We start from the raw sequence: 19,233 nt of genomic DNA, 5'->3' as shown, positions 1-19,233 counted from the left end.
TGATGAGCCCTCCCTCCCTGCCTGTCCCCTCCCCCGCCCTCTGTGTGCTAGTGTTTGTCTGGAATGCACTCCCTGCATGAAGCAAGACCTCATTCTCCTTTAAAAGCAGTCCATTAGGTAGACGGAATGGCGAGCTAATGAAGGGACAAATCTATACTATGAATAACGCAGTAGCCGCCCCGTCCCCTGGAGGGGGGCGCGCGGCGCTTCTCTTCAGAGGCAGGTGGACAGTGTGTCCTTGTTCCCGACGGGTCTGTGTGCCCATTGTGGAGGGAGATACGGGCCCTTTGTCTCCTGGAGCAGCCTGGGAGGCTCTGCATTTCGAAATGTAGGGCAGTGTGCTTTGTAGTGGGGGGGCGGGGAGGAGCACAAAAGCCATGCCATGCCCCCTCCCCTCCACCCCCAGTTCAGGAAAGCGAGTTACAGGATTTCAGCAGAAAAGCCCTCCCGGCTCTTCAGTGGCCCTCAAGCCCTCCGTGTGCTTGGGCTGTTTTGCCGTGACCGTGAGCATACTTGTCTGTGACTGGCTATCTGTCCCAGGCAGGCTAGGGAGCTAGTCTTTCAACAGTGTTCTGTTTTCTTGCTTGCAGGGCTAACTTAAGGGACTTTTTTCCTTGCTGCAGTGACTGGAGGAGCAGCTCAGTCCCCTGTAACCATGAGAGAGAGAGCCAGAGACCTTTTTGCAGCATGCGTTTCTATTATTCTTCCCACGGCACCTTATCGCTAAGGACCGTGGGCACTCCACGACCCTCCTTTGCATGCGACTGTAGGTGCATTCCATGAATAGTTTGAACGCTCGTCAATGCATTTTTTGAAAAAGAACAAAAAAAAGAAAGAAAGAAAGAACTGTGTGTGTGGCCGAAAGCATGTACCCTTCAGATGTTGCATTCTGAACTGCCAATAAAGACCTTTCCCAAATAAGCCGGTGTTCTGAAGACTGGTTAATGTGCTCTTCGGCTATCAGTGGGCCTGTCGGGAGCGCGGGCCCGCCCGTAGGGAGCAGGAGCAGCCAGGCCCGGGCGGGGTGTGACGAGTTTTTGCACGCATCGCACTGAACCCAGCTTATTTTAACCTTGCAGGCGATAAAAGCGAAAATGGATGAACTTAGGCCTTTGATACCCGTGTTGGAAGAGTACAAGGCCGATGCCAAATTGGTATTGCAGTTTAAGGAGGAGGTCCGGAATCTGACGTCAGTGCTTAACGAGCTGCAAGAGGAGCTGGGCGTCTATGACTACGATGAGCTGCAGAGCAGAGTGGCCAGTCTTGAGGAGAGGCTCCGTGCATGCATGCAAAAACTAGGTAGGCTCAGATCCCCGCGGCGGCGGCAGCGGTGAGGCGCGGGCACAGGCCTAGGGAGCGGTGCCCCCCACACCCCCGGTGTGCTCGGCGCCCGCCTGGCTGAAGCAGGCCAGGGCGGCCTAGGGCTCGTGGGTAGGCCACCCTGAGGAGCAGTGGAGAGGACCCCAGAGGCAGTGTCCGTCCCCCCACCACCCATCAGGGCCGTGTCCCAGTGCTGGGCAAAGTCCCACGCAGGATGATCACAGGGGGCGAAAAGAAAGGTGGGTGCTGTTGGAGTCAAGTGCCATCGAAGGGGTGTGTGTGTGTGTGTGTGTGTGTGTGTGTGTGTGTGTGTGTGTGTGTGTAGAGCAGGTTGGGAAGACACACTTACAGGGCCAAAAACACCCGTCTGGTCCCAGGGCTGCTGGGACAGCCCAAGGGGTTAGAGCACGTTCACTTCCAGTATAGAGGGGCACGCCATGGTCCAGTCCCAGCATGGAAGATGAGATGCCCACGGTCAATGAGGGCAGCCCTCCTGCCAGCCAGGAAGGGGCGGAACCCCCTGAGCCTTTGAGCTCCCCCTCCTGCTCCCGAGCATATTCCTTGGGAGGACACCCCACGTGGGCTGATTGGCAGGACTCTGACTCTCGATCCAGAGCTCATGTTGCTCTTCAGTGCCCGGGTCATTGTGTCCACCTCTCCGCATGCGGCCGGCGAGGCTCACTTTCCAACAGCCTGTCCCCATGCCCAGCCCGCCCCCCTCCAGCTGGGGGGCAGGGGATCTTCCTGCAGCAGAGTTCTTACTAGTGTAGCACAGAGATTGTTCACGTCCGTCGCAGTTACCTTCCAGGGTCACTTGACCTTGAGAGGAAGCCCACCTTGGGCCTCACCTGCTGTCAGACTTGATTGCCTTCTTGTCCCTCTTGACCACAAAACATGCACAAGGACGTCTTTCTCGCAAAAGCCCTGGCGCTGGCTAAGGCACATGCTATGCACCGCGAGAGAATAGACCTCAGGAATGTTTCCCAGCTCGTTCTCCAGGGCCGCTGTCTCAGCTGTCACCGGAGGGCGGCTGGGACAGACGGAGGGTCAGTCTCTCACAGTTGAGGAGGCTGGAGGTCCGGATTCAGGGCACCAGCTCCAGGGTAGGGTTCTCTCTCTCTCTCTCTCTCTCTCTCTCTCTCTGTTCTGGGGAAGGTGCTGGTCTCCTTTCAATGGCATCTCTTGGAGATCTCTCTGTCTTGACATCACCCCTTCTCCTCTGGGTCCCTGGGTCCAAAGGATGAGCCCCGATCACAGCATTCTTTCCGAGCGGTGGTGCGATCTTCCTGTCCTCTGCTTCCTTCTCTCGCCTTCTGTCTCCTGTGAGATACAAGATGTGACTTGAGCCATGCTCCCCTGGAGGGCTGGGCCTTGAGGTGCCGCCACCCCCGCCAGCCTGGTGAAAACAGAGGGCAGATTGTACATCACAAAACGGAGCAGGCGGACACAAACAACGGGTCGCGGCCTAGCCACGTCGACACATTTTAGTGGGACATCTTCAGTCCATGAAGTTTCGACCTCGGCACTCCCCCAGCACGTGGGTCCTTCCCACGTGCCAGACGCTGCACCCCGTCACTTCATCCCCAAAGTTCAAAATCGACTCTGAGAGTAACGTCACCTCTTCTGGATCGTCTAAATCAAAGATGGGTCTGAGGTGCAGCAGATGCCATCCGTGGGCATGCCGCCCCTGCACCTGTGGACCTGAGACTGAGCCGTCAGGGCCTCTGGCTCCATAGGACAGTGGGGTGGACACAAGACAGACATTTCCTCCAGAGATAAGAGACTGGAGGGAGAGAAGGAATAATGGTCCCCAAGTGAGTCCCACACTCAGCAGGGGAACCTCCATCAGTTCTCCAAAGTCTTGAGAGTTCGTCTGAAGTGCTCTGGGCAATGACCCTGCCCAGCAGACTCAGAGAGTCAGCCATGTGCCTTGGATGTGGGAAGGAGGCCCCTGAGTCCAGGCTTCAACCTCCAACCTTGAGACCCACATGACAACCACCCTGTGCCCTCAGCTTTGCGCAGCGTCCCCTCCCCTGGCACACCTTTATGGAGACCCACCTCCTAGACACAAGTTGGCTAAAGGGCTGGCCTTGGAGACCCCGGAGGCCGAGGGCCAGCCTCTGAAACCCGGAAGCCCTGCTCCCCAAGCTCCTTCAGCCATTTGTGCTCATCTCCACGCTGCTCCAGGGGAAGCCTTTGCTTCCCTTGGGGGATGAGAGATACTCCTCTGTCTCCTGCCGCCTGTCTCGCTCCAGGAAGGCAGCCTTCCTCCCTCCATCATGTCTGGGCCCGCCTCCGCCGGAGCTGGCGGGTTTGGGCTGTGGTCGTTGGTTAGATCTGTCTCTCACAAGCGTAATCTCTTTGCAGAAGACCGCGCAGCCAAGCCCTAGGTGAAAACCCCAGAGCTCGGGTCCTGGGTTTGCAGAACAGAATTTTCTAAATCTGTCACTTCTGTTTTCGTCTTGCCCCAGCCACTTCGAAGCCCTTCTCTTTCCCGTTTACTGTGCGTGGCAAGGAGAGACCAGGGCCCCTCTAGGATCGTGATGAGAAATCTCCACAGCCAAGGTTCAAGGCCGTATTTTCATGCTGTGCCTCTTATCAGATGTTCAGGCAAGCGCCCCGCTGTCCCACATGCCCTCCCTCTCCTCCTAAGGCCACCTCGAGCACATCCGTGTCCACATGTCTAGCAGCATTCTCTCGACGGCACCGTGTGCCTTCGCTGAGAGGATGAGACACTCCCTCCGGCTCTCCCCACTTCCTTCTGAGCCCTCACCAGACCTGCCGCTGGCATCCACAGCCTCCTGGAGCAGTCTGAACCTTTACTGTCAGGTACTGTGGACGCTCTGAACCTTCTGCCAGCCTCCGCCCATGGCCCACCTCCAAACTGCCCCCGCGTGGTAGGTATTTGTCAGAGCAGCACCCCACTCTTGGTACCAAATGCTGTCTTGGTTCTCCGAGGACAGAGCACCACAAATGGACAGCTTTGACAAACCTCACGTGCGCTTCTCTTAGCGTTGAAGGAGCCAGAGCGCCACTCCATCGGAAGGCTTTCTGCCGCTGTCAGCCCCGAGGCAGGCCCTCATCAGCATACTGGAGCGCTCTGGGGGTCTCGGCACCCACTTTTCCTGGGCCTACGGCAGGCTCAGTGCAGGGACCCTAGATCTGGGTCCAAGGGACCACACCACTCCTCGCTCTCTTACTCTTGGTATCCATCAGCCCCTTCTGCAGCTTCTCTCTCCCTTTATCTTCGGTCACAGGAAAGGCGTGAGTCCAGAGAGGGCGTGGCTTTGGTGAGGGCGTGACTTGTAGAAGGCTGAGGCTCAGGATGCAACTCTTCCTAATCCCACCTCCTAAACATATACTAAGGTCAGGATATAAAACACATTCAGACAGAGGATGATTGCATCAGACCACGGAACAAAAGACAGCCCCACAGTACTGGATACTGGTAACAGTGGCCTAGCTCAGTTAACACACATTTCTGGATTTGGGCGAAGGGGTTGTCACAATCCAGCCGATGACGCTGCACTGGGAGTATTCACCAGAGACAGACAGGTGGGACAGAGATGCCTAGATGAGCTGGGGGGGAGGGCCAACTCCAGGTCCACGTGTGCCAGGTAGGGTTGCTGCTGAGCTCTCGGGGGCCTACGAGGTACCATGGCCTCTCACCTGGGTCCTGAGTCAGGGCCGGCTGGTGGGTCACCCTGCCATCTCCTTCCATCCTCAGAACTCAGAATCCATGTGGATATTTGAAATGCTGGTGCTGGCTGCTGCTGGGCTGAGGGTGTAACTTCTACGGGCATGGCCTTTGGCTTTCCACCCATAGTGGCCCTGAGCTCACATCCCTCCTCCTTCTGAGCCCTGGTAGGGGAGTGGGGGTGGGGGTGGACAGAGCCCCCAAGGCCCCTGCTGAGCTGCCTCAGAAGCACGGGGCGCGGTGAGGGGAGGGGTGTTACCTGCTATTTGCTGCCCTTCCTGAGGCTCCGACTGGATGCACCAATGAGAAGCCAAGACAAAGACCCTCTTTTCCCAGAATGCAAAGGCTTGAGGGAGCAGAGTCCCAGGGGACAGTGAGCAGGGCTGCACGGCCTTGGCGGGGGGGGGTGGGGGGGGGCACAGCCCGTCCGGCCCTGCCGGCCTGTGTTAGGAGCAGGATGAGCTTGCTCCCCGTGGTTACTGGGCTTGCTTTCCCATAGTTGCCCCTGGCTGCTCAGAAGGCAGGTTTGGAATGAAGAGGGTGGTGAGGCCATTGTTCCTGTCTGTTCATGTCCTTCCTCAGAGACAGTGCAGGGTCAATGGGGCCCTGGCCAGACTGTGGAGGGCGGGCCTGGGCTCAGGTTGCATCCCACTAGCACCCAGCATGCTGGGGCTCACCATGCGGTGGGCCCCCAGCCTGGAGGGGGTGTGTGGTAAGGCAGCAAGTGCCCCCCGATATCCCTGTGGCTTTCCCAGGACAGTGACCGTCTGGAGTTCCCTCCTCCTCCTCGTCTGTCAAGTGCAGGTAGAGAGAGCCCCTGTCCTGCTCAGAGGGGACAGTCACACCTCAGGGCCAGCACGCTTCCTGAAAAGAGCCATGTGGGGTATGCACGAATGAATGATGGGTAGACGGACAGGTGATCAGTGTTGATAGATAGATAGATAGATAGATAGATAGATAGATAGATAGATAGATAGATAGATAGATAGATAGGAGATAGACAGGGCAAAGAGATGAAAACTACACAGAGGAAGGAAGGAAGGAAGGAAGGAAGGAAGGAAGGAAGGAAGGAAGGAAGGAAGGAAGGATGGATGGATAGTTGGATCAGTAATAAATAACCCAATAGATACATAGATTATGGAGGGATGGAGAGTTGAACATTTTATAATAGGTGATAGATGGATAGAATATTGATGAGACATGAGTAGATAGATGGTGGATAAATATGGTGGATGAATAATTGGATCAGTAATAGAATAGACACATAAATAGCCAGGTAGATGGATGATTGATAATAGGTAGATGATAGATGGATAGGATATAGATGATAAATAGAGAGACAGACAGATGGCTGAGAGGTGATGGATAGATTTTAAGAAACCTACTGCCATCAAATCAATTCTGACTTGACTTATGAACAGTATATAGGGTTCTGCGACTATATATTGTTATGGGTGCCCATAGCATCCTCTTTTTCCTAAGGAGTGACTGGTGGGTTTGAACCACTGACTTTTTGGTGAGTAACCTAACACCTAACCTATATCACCACCCAGGCTCAGCAGATGGACCAATGAATGGATGGATGGCTAGATAGATGATAGATGGCTAGATAGATAGATAGATAGATAGATAGATAGATAGATAGATAGATAGAATACAAATGTTAAACTACAGATAATAGATGGACACATAGATGATAGATGGAATAATAAGTGATAGGAATCAACTAGTAAGCTCACAGGCAGACAGACAGATAGACCATAGATAGAATATAGGTAATAGGTCTGTAAGCAAGCTCACGGCCGTAGAGTCAATTCATGCTCAGAGCGACCCCATAGGACAGGGTAGAACTGCCCCTGTGGGTTTCCCAAACTGTTCCTCTTTGTGAGATCAGAAAGCCTTGTCTTTCTGCCCAAGGTGTGTAAATGGAAGACAGGTAATCTACAGATAAAAGACAGGTTGGTAGAAGATGGGCCAGGGGACAGGTAAGAGAGATACATCAAAGATAAGTGGGTCAGCACGTAAATGGACAGAGAAAATGCAGATAAGCCTTGCTGGTGCAGCGGTCACGCACTGGGCTGTGATCTACATGGTCGGCAGTTCAAAGCCACAGGCAGCTCCTTGGGAGACAGACTGGGCTCTCTAGTCCAGTCAACAGTGACAGTCTCGGAACCCGTGAGGGCCGCTGTGAGTCAGCACTGACTCCACAAAGGTGGATTTTTTTCTGAGACAGAATGTAGGCCACTCAGGCCTGTGTCTTCTGGGGACCAGTGACTTGGTATCACTGCCCCCAAGTTGTCTTAGACCCAAGCTACTCCAAGCCAAGGGCGGTGGAGATGCCAGGTTCAAAGGGCTCACCAGGCCAGCCCCCAGAAGACAGCACAACTGGTCCCCAAGCACCCCCAACCCACTCCAGTTCCTTTTTTTACTCCCAGCCCTGGGTTTCTAAGGCCATAGCTTTTCAGACCTACAGGGTCGCTGGGGCCCCGGGAACAGGCTGGAGGGCAGTGAGTTGGGTTTTCCAACCTTTGCAGAAGCCAACGGCTGCCTCGTTCTTAGGGGCTGGTGGGTTGACACCACCGACTTCTGCACCACTGCACCCCCAAGGCACCCCAGGATGGTAGTCGCTGTGGGTGTTTGCTGGTGCCATCGGGCTGGCTCTGACTCATGGCACCACCCTCCATACAGCAGGATGAGACTCCGCCCACCTGGAAACCATGTGGGGACCTTCCCCCCTCATTTCTGTGTCAGCTCACTAAGAGCGGGAATGCGGGTGACAGCCATGCTGGGACATCGCCTTCAGTTCTGGGACCCAGAGGACTCTGGATATGTGGGGGGAGGGCCTGCCCCTGCCCCTTAGCTCCTGCAGCCAGGCTCCAATGTGCCTGGGGAGGGCCTGCCTCTGCCCCTTAGCTCCTGCCCCCATCCCCACCCTTAGGAGGGAGGCTGTTTCATTCTCAGAGTATCTAGTCTAACGTTCTCAGGGCCTTAGTCAATGTGAGTGCCCAGCTTTGGGAAGCTCTCCCAGGCTCTCAGGAGACAAGCCCTGGTTAGGAGGACAGGCAATAGCCGGCCACAGACTCAGGGCCCAGCTCTGGGTCCCTAGACAGACCCTGTAGCCCCAGGACTGCACTGGCCTCAGGCTCCTGGGTGGGGCTTTCCACCCCCCCTCGAGATCAACCAGAGCCTCCATGGGGAGCAGAGTCCGGGTGTGTCTGGGTGTCCCGTCATGGTGTCTATCCAGCACCTAGCTCAGCAAGCAGCCTCTGCCTGAGCACTCCGGGTGGAGCACCCTGCTGGGAGCCGGCCAGGCCATGAGACAAGGGATGCTGTCCATGGAATGAGCCAGGATTCTGCCAAGCGCTCCTCCTGGAGCACTGCCAGGTCCTGTCGCTTGAGGTCTTGGGCACAGCCAGTCTGAACCGAGAACCAAAAATAATTTCTGACTTACAGTGGCCCCAGGGTAAGGTGCCCATGGCCAGGCTTCAAGGCTAGGCTTCTCGCCCGCCACCCAGCCCCCAGGCCACCAGCCTCGGCCCCTGAGCTCTCTGTGGAGGTCCCTGCACCAGGGTGCCCACGGCAGGAAGAAGGTGGCCTGCTGCCAACGGTGCTGGGTCCAGCGCCTGGAGCACTTGATGCTGGGGCATACCTGGATGGGGAGGGGGACCCCTACTCCCACAGGGCTTCCTCCCTGGGCAGTCCTTTCCCGAGCCACCTCAGAGCCCCGCATCATAACCAGGGTGAGAGGACCTGGAGGCGTGTGGAGGCGCTCCAGCAGTAGAGTATACGGAAGTGCTGGGGGGTGGGGGGGCGGATATTTGGAGATGCTGAGATGTTCTCAGAGGCACTTGGTGGCACTTGGGGTGCTCGGAGGTGCTGAGGGTGGTGATTGGCAGTGCTTGCACAGGTGCTGGGCTGGGGGTGCTCGGAGGTGCTGGGTGCTCGGTAGTAAGGGCTCCTGCTCTAGGTGCTGGGCTCATTCCGAGGTGCTCCGTGCAGCTCCTAGACGCTCCAGGATGCTTGCAAGTGCTCAGACGTCCTGGGGCGCTGTGGGGGCCCAAGACAGCTGTCAGCACGAGCAACCAGCCCCAGGCCAAGGTGTAGGCCTCTCCCCTGGCGCCCTCGAGTCCAGGAGACTCACTGCGCACATGCCAATCCTGGTTTCAGAGGTGCCTTGGCCTCTGACACCCTGCCAAGGCCCTGGGATGGGTGGCCCTGTCCCCACAGCCCTGTTTCATAGCCCAGGTGAGGAATGTGGAGCCTGAATCCACAGTTAGTATCTATGGTCCAGGCTCCAGACCCTTACAGTTCTCCGGTGGCCACCATCCATCTCCTCCTGCCCCTTCCTCTGGGATAGGGGGCAAGGCCATTGACAGTGGACTCTTGCTAAGATGAGTAGTCCCGTGCATGGAGGGATGACTCATACAGTCAATCATCCAGCTGCCCTTCTGTCCACCCATTGACCCACCCCCCTATCCACTCACCCATCCATCCACCCACCATCTACCCATTCACCCATCCATCCATCCCATCCACCCATCTACCCACCAGTCCATCCACCTATTCACTCATCTATCCACACACATACACCTACCCTTCCATTCACCCACCCACCAGCACATCCATCCACCCACCCATCCATTCAACCATCCACCCATCCACCACCCTATCTACTCACCCATCCTTCATCTGCGCTTTCTCTTTTGGAAACATTTGTGTGCACCATGTCTCTGGGCTGAATTTGGAAGGGCCCAAGGTGGAGGCACCTCTGTGAGTGGATGGACAAACGGGGGTGGACGTAAAGGAGAGGCAGCCAGTACTGGGCAGCGTGGAATCAGGTGGGCTCTGGCCAGGGTGGCCCCTGCTTCTCCTTTGCCCCGGATGTACCCTCAGGCCCCCACTCTGAGTCCCTCCAAGGCTCTGGAGTCTGTCAAGGAAAGACTTCTTCCTGAGGGTCTCAGGACCCTGTCTATACCCCAGAGGGATCCCGCTCACTCTGCCCACAGTCTGAGCTTGATCAGAGGTCGGGAGGCTGGCCGCAGGCCAGGGGATGCCCCGTGAATCTCAGGGAGCATGGTGCCCTACCGGGCACTCGTCCACCCCAGTGTGGGCACACGGACACACACACAGGCAAACGGGCACACATGGGTATGAAGCAGCAGGGATGGGGTGGGCCACACACATTCAGGAGGTGTACACATGACAGACAGGGCAGGGCTGCCTGCCCCGAGGTCTGTCCCTGTGGGTGCCCCACCTTCAGCTGTGGTCTCAGGGACGGCCCTGGATGGGCAGCCATCCCCAATTGTCCTGAGTCTCACCCATGTATATAGTGGCACCCTACAGAGGGTGGGGCAGGGGGGAGCGAGGGTGTGTGTCTGTGTGTGGTGTGTATGTGTATGTATGTATGTATGTATGTGTGTCTGTGTGTGTTTGTGTGGGTGTGTAAGTGTGTGTTATCTGTGCCTGTGTATCTGTATGTATGTGTGTATCTGTGTGTGTGTGTGTGCATAAGTGCATGTGTGGGCTGAGTTGGGTTCCAGCTGAGTCCTACACGGGTGGTGCCAGCTGAGCCCACCCCCCTGTAATCCTCAGTCTGGGAAGGGAGGGCTGCTCTGGACGCCCCCTGGTCCTCGTCACTCTAGCATCCCCTGACCAGCCAATGTTCCAGTACCCCCAACTGTGGGATCCTAAGTCTTATCCTGAGCCCCCTGTGGGGGATTCCCCTGGCTGGCCACTGTGGCCACCCTCAAACACTCCTCCCATGCCCCTCCCCCACCCCCACCCTCTTCATGGTCACCCTTTCCCCTCACACCCTCTCCTGCACCCCACCACCACCACGGTGACCGCGCTCACACCCCCACCCCCACTGCATCCCCTTCCAGCCTGCGGCAAGCTGACAGGCATCAGTGATCCCGTGACCATCAAGACCTCCGGCTCTCGGTTTGGGTCCTGGATGACGGATCCTCTGGCCCCTGAAGGCGACAACAGGGTGAGTGTCTTTATGCCCCCCACCTCCATGCCTCCTGGGGTGTTTGGTCGTGGGGAGTCATTGGGGAGGGGTCACCCCCTCAGAGGCTCTGTGTGCACAGCCAGAAGAGGACCCTCCCTTTGGGTGGGGACCCCAGGAGGGGCCGTTGCTGGCCTGGCTGGGTTAGGGTGGACTGGAGTAGCCTGGGGTACACTGGGCGGGTTGTCTAGGTTAGCCTGGGCTGGGATGGACTGAGTGGACAGGGTGGGGCTAGCTGAGGCCTAGCTGGGCTTGTTTTCCAAGACCCTGTGGAGTGGCACCTTCCTTCCCCAGACTGCCACCCAAGTCCCCTGAGCTCTGGGTGCTGACTCCCATGTCTCTCACAGGCCGAAGGAAGTGCACCCTTTGATTGTGGAAAGATCCTGTGCCTTTTACCCCCTGGGCAAGGCACAGAGAAGGAGGTGGGGACTAACCCGTCCCCACCCCTTCTGCTGGTCTCTCTCGGAGTCCACAAAAAGCTGAGAGCCCGCCAGAGGTCCCTGCTGGCAGCACAGAGCTGCTTCTCCTTGGGGGACTCGGGGACACTGTCCCTACTGGCCTTCAGTCGGAGAAAGCATCCCCAGCCACCCCTTTGCCTGCCCCAGCCCCACCCTGGAGGCAAGCTGGAAGAAACAGCATCATGGGGAGGGCCTTGGGGGCTCCAGACTGAGGTGCAGAGATTCCACCACATCCCAACCCCTGGACTGGCCTGTCACATCTCACTGAGCCCTGGAGGAGGGTGGCCATCCCCAACCTGGCGCCCGTGTTACCTGCCAATGTGTGTGCCAGGGACTCGGTTCCACCACAGCAAGCTGCAGTGTCTGCCTCCCGGCAGTCCCGGAATGACCCTTGTGCTAGTCTGGGTAAGCTAGGGAAACAAATCCACAGAAACTTATAGGCATAAGAGAGAATTTTATATGAAGGGTACGTGCACATTATGAAAACATCCCAACCCAGGGCTGTCCAAGCCCACAAGTCCAACATTAGCCCATATGTCCAACACTGATCTACAGAGTCCTCCTCCATCTCACAAAACACCAGCAATTAACGCTGACTGCAGTCAGTGAACATGTCAGCATCTCAGCGCTGGCAGGGGTCTCCACACGGCTGCTCCAGCACCCAGGACTGCACCGGGATAGGTCCATGTGGCTTCTCCTCAGGGATGTCCTGCAGGAAGTGAGCCTTGCCAGCTGAAGCAGGGAACTAGTTAAGGCAGCTGCACCCTGATCTGACCATCAGAGAGCAAGAGATCCGAGAACTAGAAAGGCGAGGCTCACTGAGCCATTTATCCCTCCACCCTTCAATTAACCCCACATGTGTTTATCAGCCAGGTTGGCACAATAAACCTTAACTATCTCAGCCCTGCTGCTACCTTAGCAGCCTCAGCCTCCTCCCTCGGACTGGAGGATGTGCCCAGAGCTGCCCGCTGCCCGGGCCCAGGGCACCACGTGTGCAGGTGGGACAGGACAGTCTTTCCATCCCAACTGTCATCAGAGCCAAGGGAAAACACAGGACCCAGTGGAGCCACTGCCAGGCCCCACCAGGCCCCCACCCCAAGGGGCAGGGTGTGACGACTCCACAGGGATTCCCCGGACCACCAGGCCTTTCTCCCGCAGTCATGTTTACAGACGCTCCACGGAGGACAAGCCTCTGAGTCAAACCACCTCCAGCGCCCAACACCAAACCCAGCGCACTGCCGTCGAGTGGACACCCACTCATGGCGCGGGACGGGAACGGGGCACTTTCCTGTGCGTCTCTCCGACTGCAGCTTTCCTAAAAGAGAGTAGACAGCCTCGTCTTTTTCCTGCAGAATGGTTGGTGATTTCAAACTGCTGACCTTGTGATTAGCAGCCCAATGATGACATGAAAATGGTATCAGAGCCACCCAGATACGAGGACACTTCCAAAGGTGGATGGGAAAGTGCCCCGGTCACCTAATCCCACTTTCCCAGCTGCTTTCTGAAGCCTCTTGTCAGTCAGTAAGGCCCCTGCGGGTGCCTGGCAGGTGGCATTACCTGACTTGGACTAGTTTGTCAGGATGTGGGGGGTGCAGGGGCACCTCACACACAGACCCACCACTCTGTCTCTGCTGGGCGGGACACTGGGCTGCAGGTCCCTCCCACTCCCTGCCAACCGCTGGGCATCTGACTCAGTCCCCCATCCGCACCCCTCCCCACTCCTGACGTCAGAGATGTGACATGGGGCAGACACCTGCTACACCGAAGCCAGGACCGGATTCCATGCCCAAGTCATCGAGCCAAGGCCCTTGAAATAGCATCTCCCGGGGCTCTGCACTCACGTGTCGGGGGTGGGGGTTGCTGCACGAGCTGGCCCCCTTCACCAAGAGCAGGTGGACATGCGGGCACACTGAGGAGAAGGGCAGACTCAGGCCTGCTCGGCCAGGTGGCTGCACAGCCTGGTCAAGGTGTGGGAGGTCAAGGTGTGGGCGGCCGCGCTGGGCACGCAGTTCAGAGAAGCCCCTGCTGGAGACTCCTGTGTTGGAGCTGGAGCGGGGCCCGTGTTCCTGGGCCAAAGATGGCCAGCAGGGTCCCCAGGGGACAGGAGGGCTGTCCTGGCAGGTCCTGGGCACTGATCCCAAGGCAGGCAGGTCCAGGAACAGAAGGGCCCAGGACAGCTTCTGAAACAGATGCAGTCTAGGGGAGTGCTCTTCTCTGGTGCCCTGGGATGTTCTGCAGGATGAATGTGGGAGGGGGCAGCAGGTGGGGGCAGGGCAGGCCCTCCTGAGTGGTACCGGAGAAAGATGGCCAGCATGCAGCCCCCCCTCAGGAGCCCTGGGCTCTGCTCACAAAGGACACACATGCTGCACACACCCCCTCCTTGCTCCGCCCAGCCCTCCTCCATCCCCACTGGTGAAACTGGTCAGGCGTGGACGCCCTGGGGGTTCATGTGGGAGCTATTCTCCCCAGGCAGATTGAAGGGGTCAGGGCTCCCTTGTAGCTCCATCCCGGCCCCAGGGGATGGTCACCCCTCTGAAATTGGCAAGTTGAAGGAGCCGTCCCCCATGCCCCCCACCCCCAGGCTGAAAGCTGGCACCTGCAGTTTTCCAGCCCCCAGCACAGCAAACTGTGAGTCCTGTGTCCAGGGGTTTGAAAGACCCCAGCCTTATCCAGTTCCGAGTACAGGAAGGGACCCGGGGCCCTGGGACACAGCACCGCACTCTGGAGTGCCCACTCCCGCCGATGGCCCTGCACTGGCAGCCAGGCCTTGTCTCCGCGGCTCCCAGAGCCGCTGCCTCTCAGCCAGAGCGATGGGTGCAGACAACAGCCACTGGCCGGTTCACTGTACTCTCTCCCAGTTGCTTCCTGACTGGTGGGCAGTGACGAAAGCACTCTAAAGCGGCTGGAAAGCTTTCCCCACAGGGGCACTGATGTGACACATGGCCACACATGCACCCCTGCATCAGGTATCAGGTATGCTGCTGAGCAGTTGGCTGCTCCCTGCAGTTCCCATACCCTGCGCCCTGCCGGGGCCCTGGCCATGCCATGCCCCCTCGCCACAGTCCCTGGCCGCACCCCCTGAGGCCCCCCTCCCCCATGCATCCTTCCCCAGCCTGCCTCCACTTTGGCAGCTGCTGGAAAGCTCAGTGGGTTTGCAGGGAGGGCGCCCTGAGGTCTCGTCTTTGGGCACTTCCGCCTCCTCGGGACCTGGGGCGCCCCTGACCGTCCGCTCTCCCCGCAGGTCTGGTACATGGACGGCTACCACAACAACCGCTTTGTGCGCGAGTACCGCTCCATGGCGGACTTCATGAACACGGACAATTTCACGTCGCACCGCCTGCCGCACCCGTGGTCGGGCACGGGCCAGGTGGTCTACAACGGCTCCATCTACTTCAACAAGTTCCAGAGCCACATTGTCATCAGGTTTGACCTGAGGACCGAGAGCATCCTGAAGACGCGCAGCCTGGACTACGCCGGCTACAACAACATGTACCACTACGCCTGGGGCGGCCACTCGGACATCGACCTCATGGTGGACGAGAACGGGCTGTGGGCCGTCTACGCCACCAACCAGAACGCGGGCAACATCGTCATCAGCAAGCTGGACCCGGTCTCCCTGCAGGTGCTGCAGACCTGGAACACCAGCTACCCCAAGCGCAGCGCCGGCGAAGCCTTCGTCATCTGCGGGACCCTGTACGTCACCAATGGCTACTCGGGGGGCACCAAGGTGCACTACGCCTACCAGACCAACGCCTCCACCTACGAGTACATCGACATCCCCTTCCAGAACAAGTACTCCCACATCTCCATGCTGGACTACAACCCCAAGGACCGCGCCCTGTACGCCTGGAACAACGGCCACCAGATCCTGTACAACGTCACCCTCTTCCACGTCATCCGGTCCGATGAGCTGTAGCCCCCAACCCCATGCCCACCCGGAGCCCGGGGCTCCGAGCCCTCGCCCCCCAGGACACTGCTGCCCAAACGCCAAGGCTGGTCTCGCAGCCGGTCAGCCGTGTGGACCGGGCGGCGTGCACCTCCGTGCCCCTGCCCCCTCACCTTCAAGCCGGCCGCAGACTTGGGAAGGAACCCCTGTGTTTGCAGCTGGAACTGCAGTCCAGGCTTTGCGGGCCGTTCCCCGCCCCGCCCCCGCCCCTCCATCACATACTAAAGAAGCCAGGCTCTGACTGTTGGCCGGTCCCCACGGAGGACAGCCCGCTGTTAGGATCGCATGGACCTTGTGCCGCGGGGTGGGGTGGGTCAGCCTGCCGAGTAAGATGGCCCGGTTATCAGTGGGGGGTGGGGGGACCGAGCGTGAGGGGCCGCCCGGGGCCGCGTAGCCTAATGTGACTCACCCCTCATCGCCTCCCTTGTCTCTTGGCGTGTTGTTGTCTCTTAGATGAACTGTGCGGAGGTCCCTGGCAGCACCCGGGCCGCGTCACCCTAGTACTCAGCGGGCGGGTGGTCGGGGTGGCAGACCAAGTCCTAGTGCCTGCGTCGTTTGAACTTGCGTAGCCGTAGACGTGTTGTGCAGTGTTGTCGTTGTTCCCTCCAGGTGGTAACTCTGTGTGTTCAGTTTATGCAATGACCGTCGTACATGCAATGCCGTAGTTCGGGTCGATAAAGGGGGTGGTCTTGTTCCTTAAGAGAAAAAATGAAAGTTGGTGTCGGGTCTGACGGAGACTGACGGACTCCGGTCCGTGTGGATGGTCACCGCAGACCTCAACACTCCCCTTGTTCACTTAGCGAGCAGCCCGCAGTGGCTCTGGAGGGCGTCTCTCGGGGGACCTGGGTTTCCGCCGAGGAGTGAGTGCTCGCGAGGTGCCACAGCGGGAGGACGGGACACTTTTTAAGCAAAAAAACCCACAAAACTGCAACGGAAGGAGGCTTTGTACTCTCCAGTTATCTAAGGAACAATAAAGGATTAGGAAATGTTTTGTGTTCCCTTGTCTCTGGGCGGGGGTGGGGGGGGAGGGGCGTTGAAAGCCTGGACAGCACCGGGTCCTTGTAGACAGGACCCAGGGCTCGAGTGGGCCTCCCCTGGGCACTTGCAGGGATTCCTGCCCCCTCGGGTCTCTAACCGCCCTGCCCCCAAAAGTCAGCGCCAACGCTCAGCTAGGAGTCTCCTTTCCCATGCCCCTCGCTCCCTGGTGCAGTCAGCCCACACACGGGGCTGCAAATGGGAAGGATAGAGGTTCGTGTCCCCTGAGGTCCTTCAGAGGAAAAGCCTGGTGGGTGAACTCCCAAAAGCTGAGCCGCCAAAGACCCTGACCCGCATGGGGCTTCCCAGAGCAGAAGGAGGCTGGAGGGCTGGGGACTGGCCCGTGAACCCAGGGTTCTGTCAGACCCAAAGCCCCCCATCCCTGTTCTCAGTCTCTCCCACTGCCCCCACCCACGTGGCAGGCATGCAGCTGGAAGGTCATGGCACTGCCAGCAGAGACTCCTGCAAGCGTCTCCTCTCCCCGCCCAGCTCCCTCACCTAGGTCTGCAACCTGGGGCCAGGCCTCCCGAGGAGCCCAGTGTTCTGCTGTCCTGGTGGGCAGTCCTGAGCCTGGCACATCTCATAGGGTCCAAAACTTGTCACAGGGGCAGTGATCATGGTGGACATGCAGTGGAGGCCAGGGTGAGGGTGACATGGAAGGTGAGGGACATGGAAGGTGTTGACTCAAATGGTCCTGTCCAATCCCGGGCCTGCAGTCTGGTCCCTTCTGTTCCTTTGGTCACCCGCTGACAATGCCCACAACTGACACCTGGGATGCCCCGAGGCCCCTCAGCTACCTCCCAGAACCCCCACCTGCTGCCTGGCACAGCCCCTGTTGGCCCACAATCTGCTGCCTCCACACAGACCTCTCTGGGCAGGTCTTAATCACCAAGGCCACCAGGGCCAGGGGTGCCTTCCTATGCCCTTGCCCCACTGTCCTGCTCCCAGCTCAGCTCAGGGTCCAACGCCAAGGGCCAGGGTAGCCCCAGCCCCATCTTTCAGGGAGATCGGTTCTTCGTTCTGATACCATCACGGCCCTTGCTGGCCCCTTCCTCCGTAGCGATCGTCACGCTGACCGCCGTGCTGTGACCGCTGCCCTGGAGTTGACCCTGGGCTCCACAAGCCCTCTCAGCGAAGGGAATGCTGCCCTGTCCTGCACCATCCCCACGACTCGTGGTGGACCCCCACCAGGTGCTGGTCCGGTGGGGCTGGAGAAACAAATCCAGTGACACGCTTGTGTGTGTGAGGGAGAGCTTTATATCAAACAGCCGTTGCATATTGAGAAAACACCCCAGCCCAGTTCAGATCAAGTCCGTAAGTCCAACATTAGCCCATACGTCTGATACCAAGCTGTAAATATCACTTCCAGTCTCACGCAACACGTGCAATGACGTCAAATACAGGAAGATGACAGGCCAATGGGTGGATCCAGGACTTAGTGGATCCAGTGGCAGTGAAAGCATCTCAGCACTGGCGTGGGTCTCCATGTGGTTCCTCCAGTGCCAGGGCTCTGGTTTCATCAATGCAGCTCCATGGGGCTTGTCAACAGGAATGTGTGGCAGAGAGAGTGTGCCTGGCTGCCAGAGAGCTATTTATCTCCGCAGCTCCTCTAGATGAGGTCATCAAGCTGTGACCTGATTGACAGGCTAAACCCCACCCCTCCACTCTTCATAGTCTCAAGGTGACACCAGATGATGTAACGGCCACACCCACTGGGTCCACACGGGTTTCCTGGACTGATGTTTGCAAGTGGAGCACCGGGCCTTTCTTCTGAGTCAAAGAGTCTGGAACCAGTTCAGAAGCTCAGCAAGGCAGGCCTCTGAGAACAACGGGTGGCAGCTGGAGGCATGCGGTGGGTGCACTGGCTGGAAATCAAACCCAGGTTTCACACTTGGCAGGTGAGGCCTCTACCCCTGAGCCGCCACCACCTCAGACCCTGGGTGGGCTTTGGGGCCATTTCCCTTGGTATCTGTGCTGGGCGGAGTTCTCCAGAGAAGCAGAGCCTCACGGTGTTTGCAGTGTTTGTTTCCAGAAAGAGTGGAGAAACAGCCCACCCGCTGTGGGCATGGCTCGAGCGTGTGGGTCAGGTGTGAGCTGATGCCGTCTGACCCGTGTAACTCCCAGAGCTGGTTAGCAGGAAGCAGGGTGACTCAGCAGGCTGGTGGATGCAGAGGCCAATGCATCCGAGGCCAGCAGTCCACCATCCACAGCTCCCGGGTGGCAGGAGATAGGCAAAGCGGACAGTTCGGGGCCAGAACCCTTAGCTCTGCACTGGGTCTCTCTCTCATACTAAAGGCCACACCCCCCCCAAGGAGGGGTCACCAGGCCGCAACATGATTGATAGGTTGGGCTCCCTCCACCCCCACCTTCCCCCAGGTGTGTCTAGTTGACATCACAGTATCTAAAGGAAGTGCCCGGTTGTTATTGCTCCTGCGGCTCCAGGAGGTCCTCGGGCAGGTGTCAGAGCAGACCCTGCAGTGTGGCTTCACGGAGGTGGGGGCGGGGGGTGGAAGTGCATTGTCCCTAAGCAGAGCCTCTTCACTGGAGGGCATGCTTCCAACCAAAGCTTTCACAAGCCAGAGGCCTCGCTCGCTTGTTTGCTCACTCGTTTTGCTCGCCCTAGATGCCAGGATGGTCTTAGTCCTCTGTTCCCCATAACCCCACGAGGGCTCATTATTATCCAGACCCCCGTCCTGCCCCCGCTCACGGTGATCCACCGCGCTGGCGACACCCATTCCTTCCAGTGCCTCGCACCTCTGCGTTCTCAAGG

General features: G+C 58.3%; 1 protein-coding gene across 1 annotated transcript in view; it reads left to right on the top strand.

Moving 5' to 3' along the window:
- Nucleotides 1–16,407, top strand: part of OLFM1 (olfactomedin 1) — a 34,560-nt gene extending 18,153 nt beyond the window's left edge. Inside the window, exons 4-6 of the mRNA XM_075559832.1 lie at nt 1,080–1,299; nt 10,900–11,006; nt 14,724–16,407. Coding sequence (XP_075415947.1) covers nt 1,080–1,299; nt 10,900–11,006; nt 14,724–15,398 — 1,002 coding nt within the window. The 3' untranslated portion in view covers nt 15,399–16,407. The remainder of the gene's footprint in view (nt 1–1,079; nt 1,300–10,899; nt 11,007–14,723) is intronic.
- Nucleotides 16,408–19,233: the final 2,826 nt, after the last annotated feature.

The sequence above is a fragment of the Tenrec ecaudatus genome, chromosome 10, assembly GCF_050624435.1.
Source record: "Tenrec ecaudatus isolate mTenEca1 chromosome 10, mTenEca1.hap1, whole genome shotgun sequence".
Taxonomy (NCBI): Eukaryota; Metazoa; Chordata; class Mammalia; order Afrosoricida; family Tenrecidae; genus Tenrec; species Tenrec ecaudatus.
This window is presented reverse-complemented; position numbering and strand designations above follow the sequence as displayed.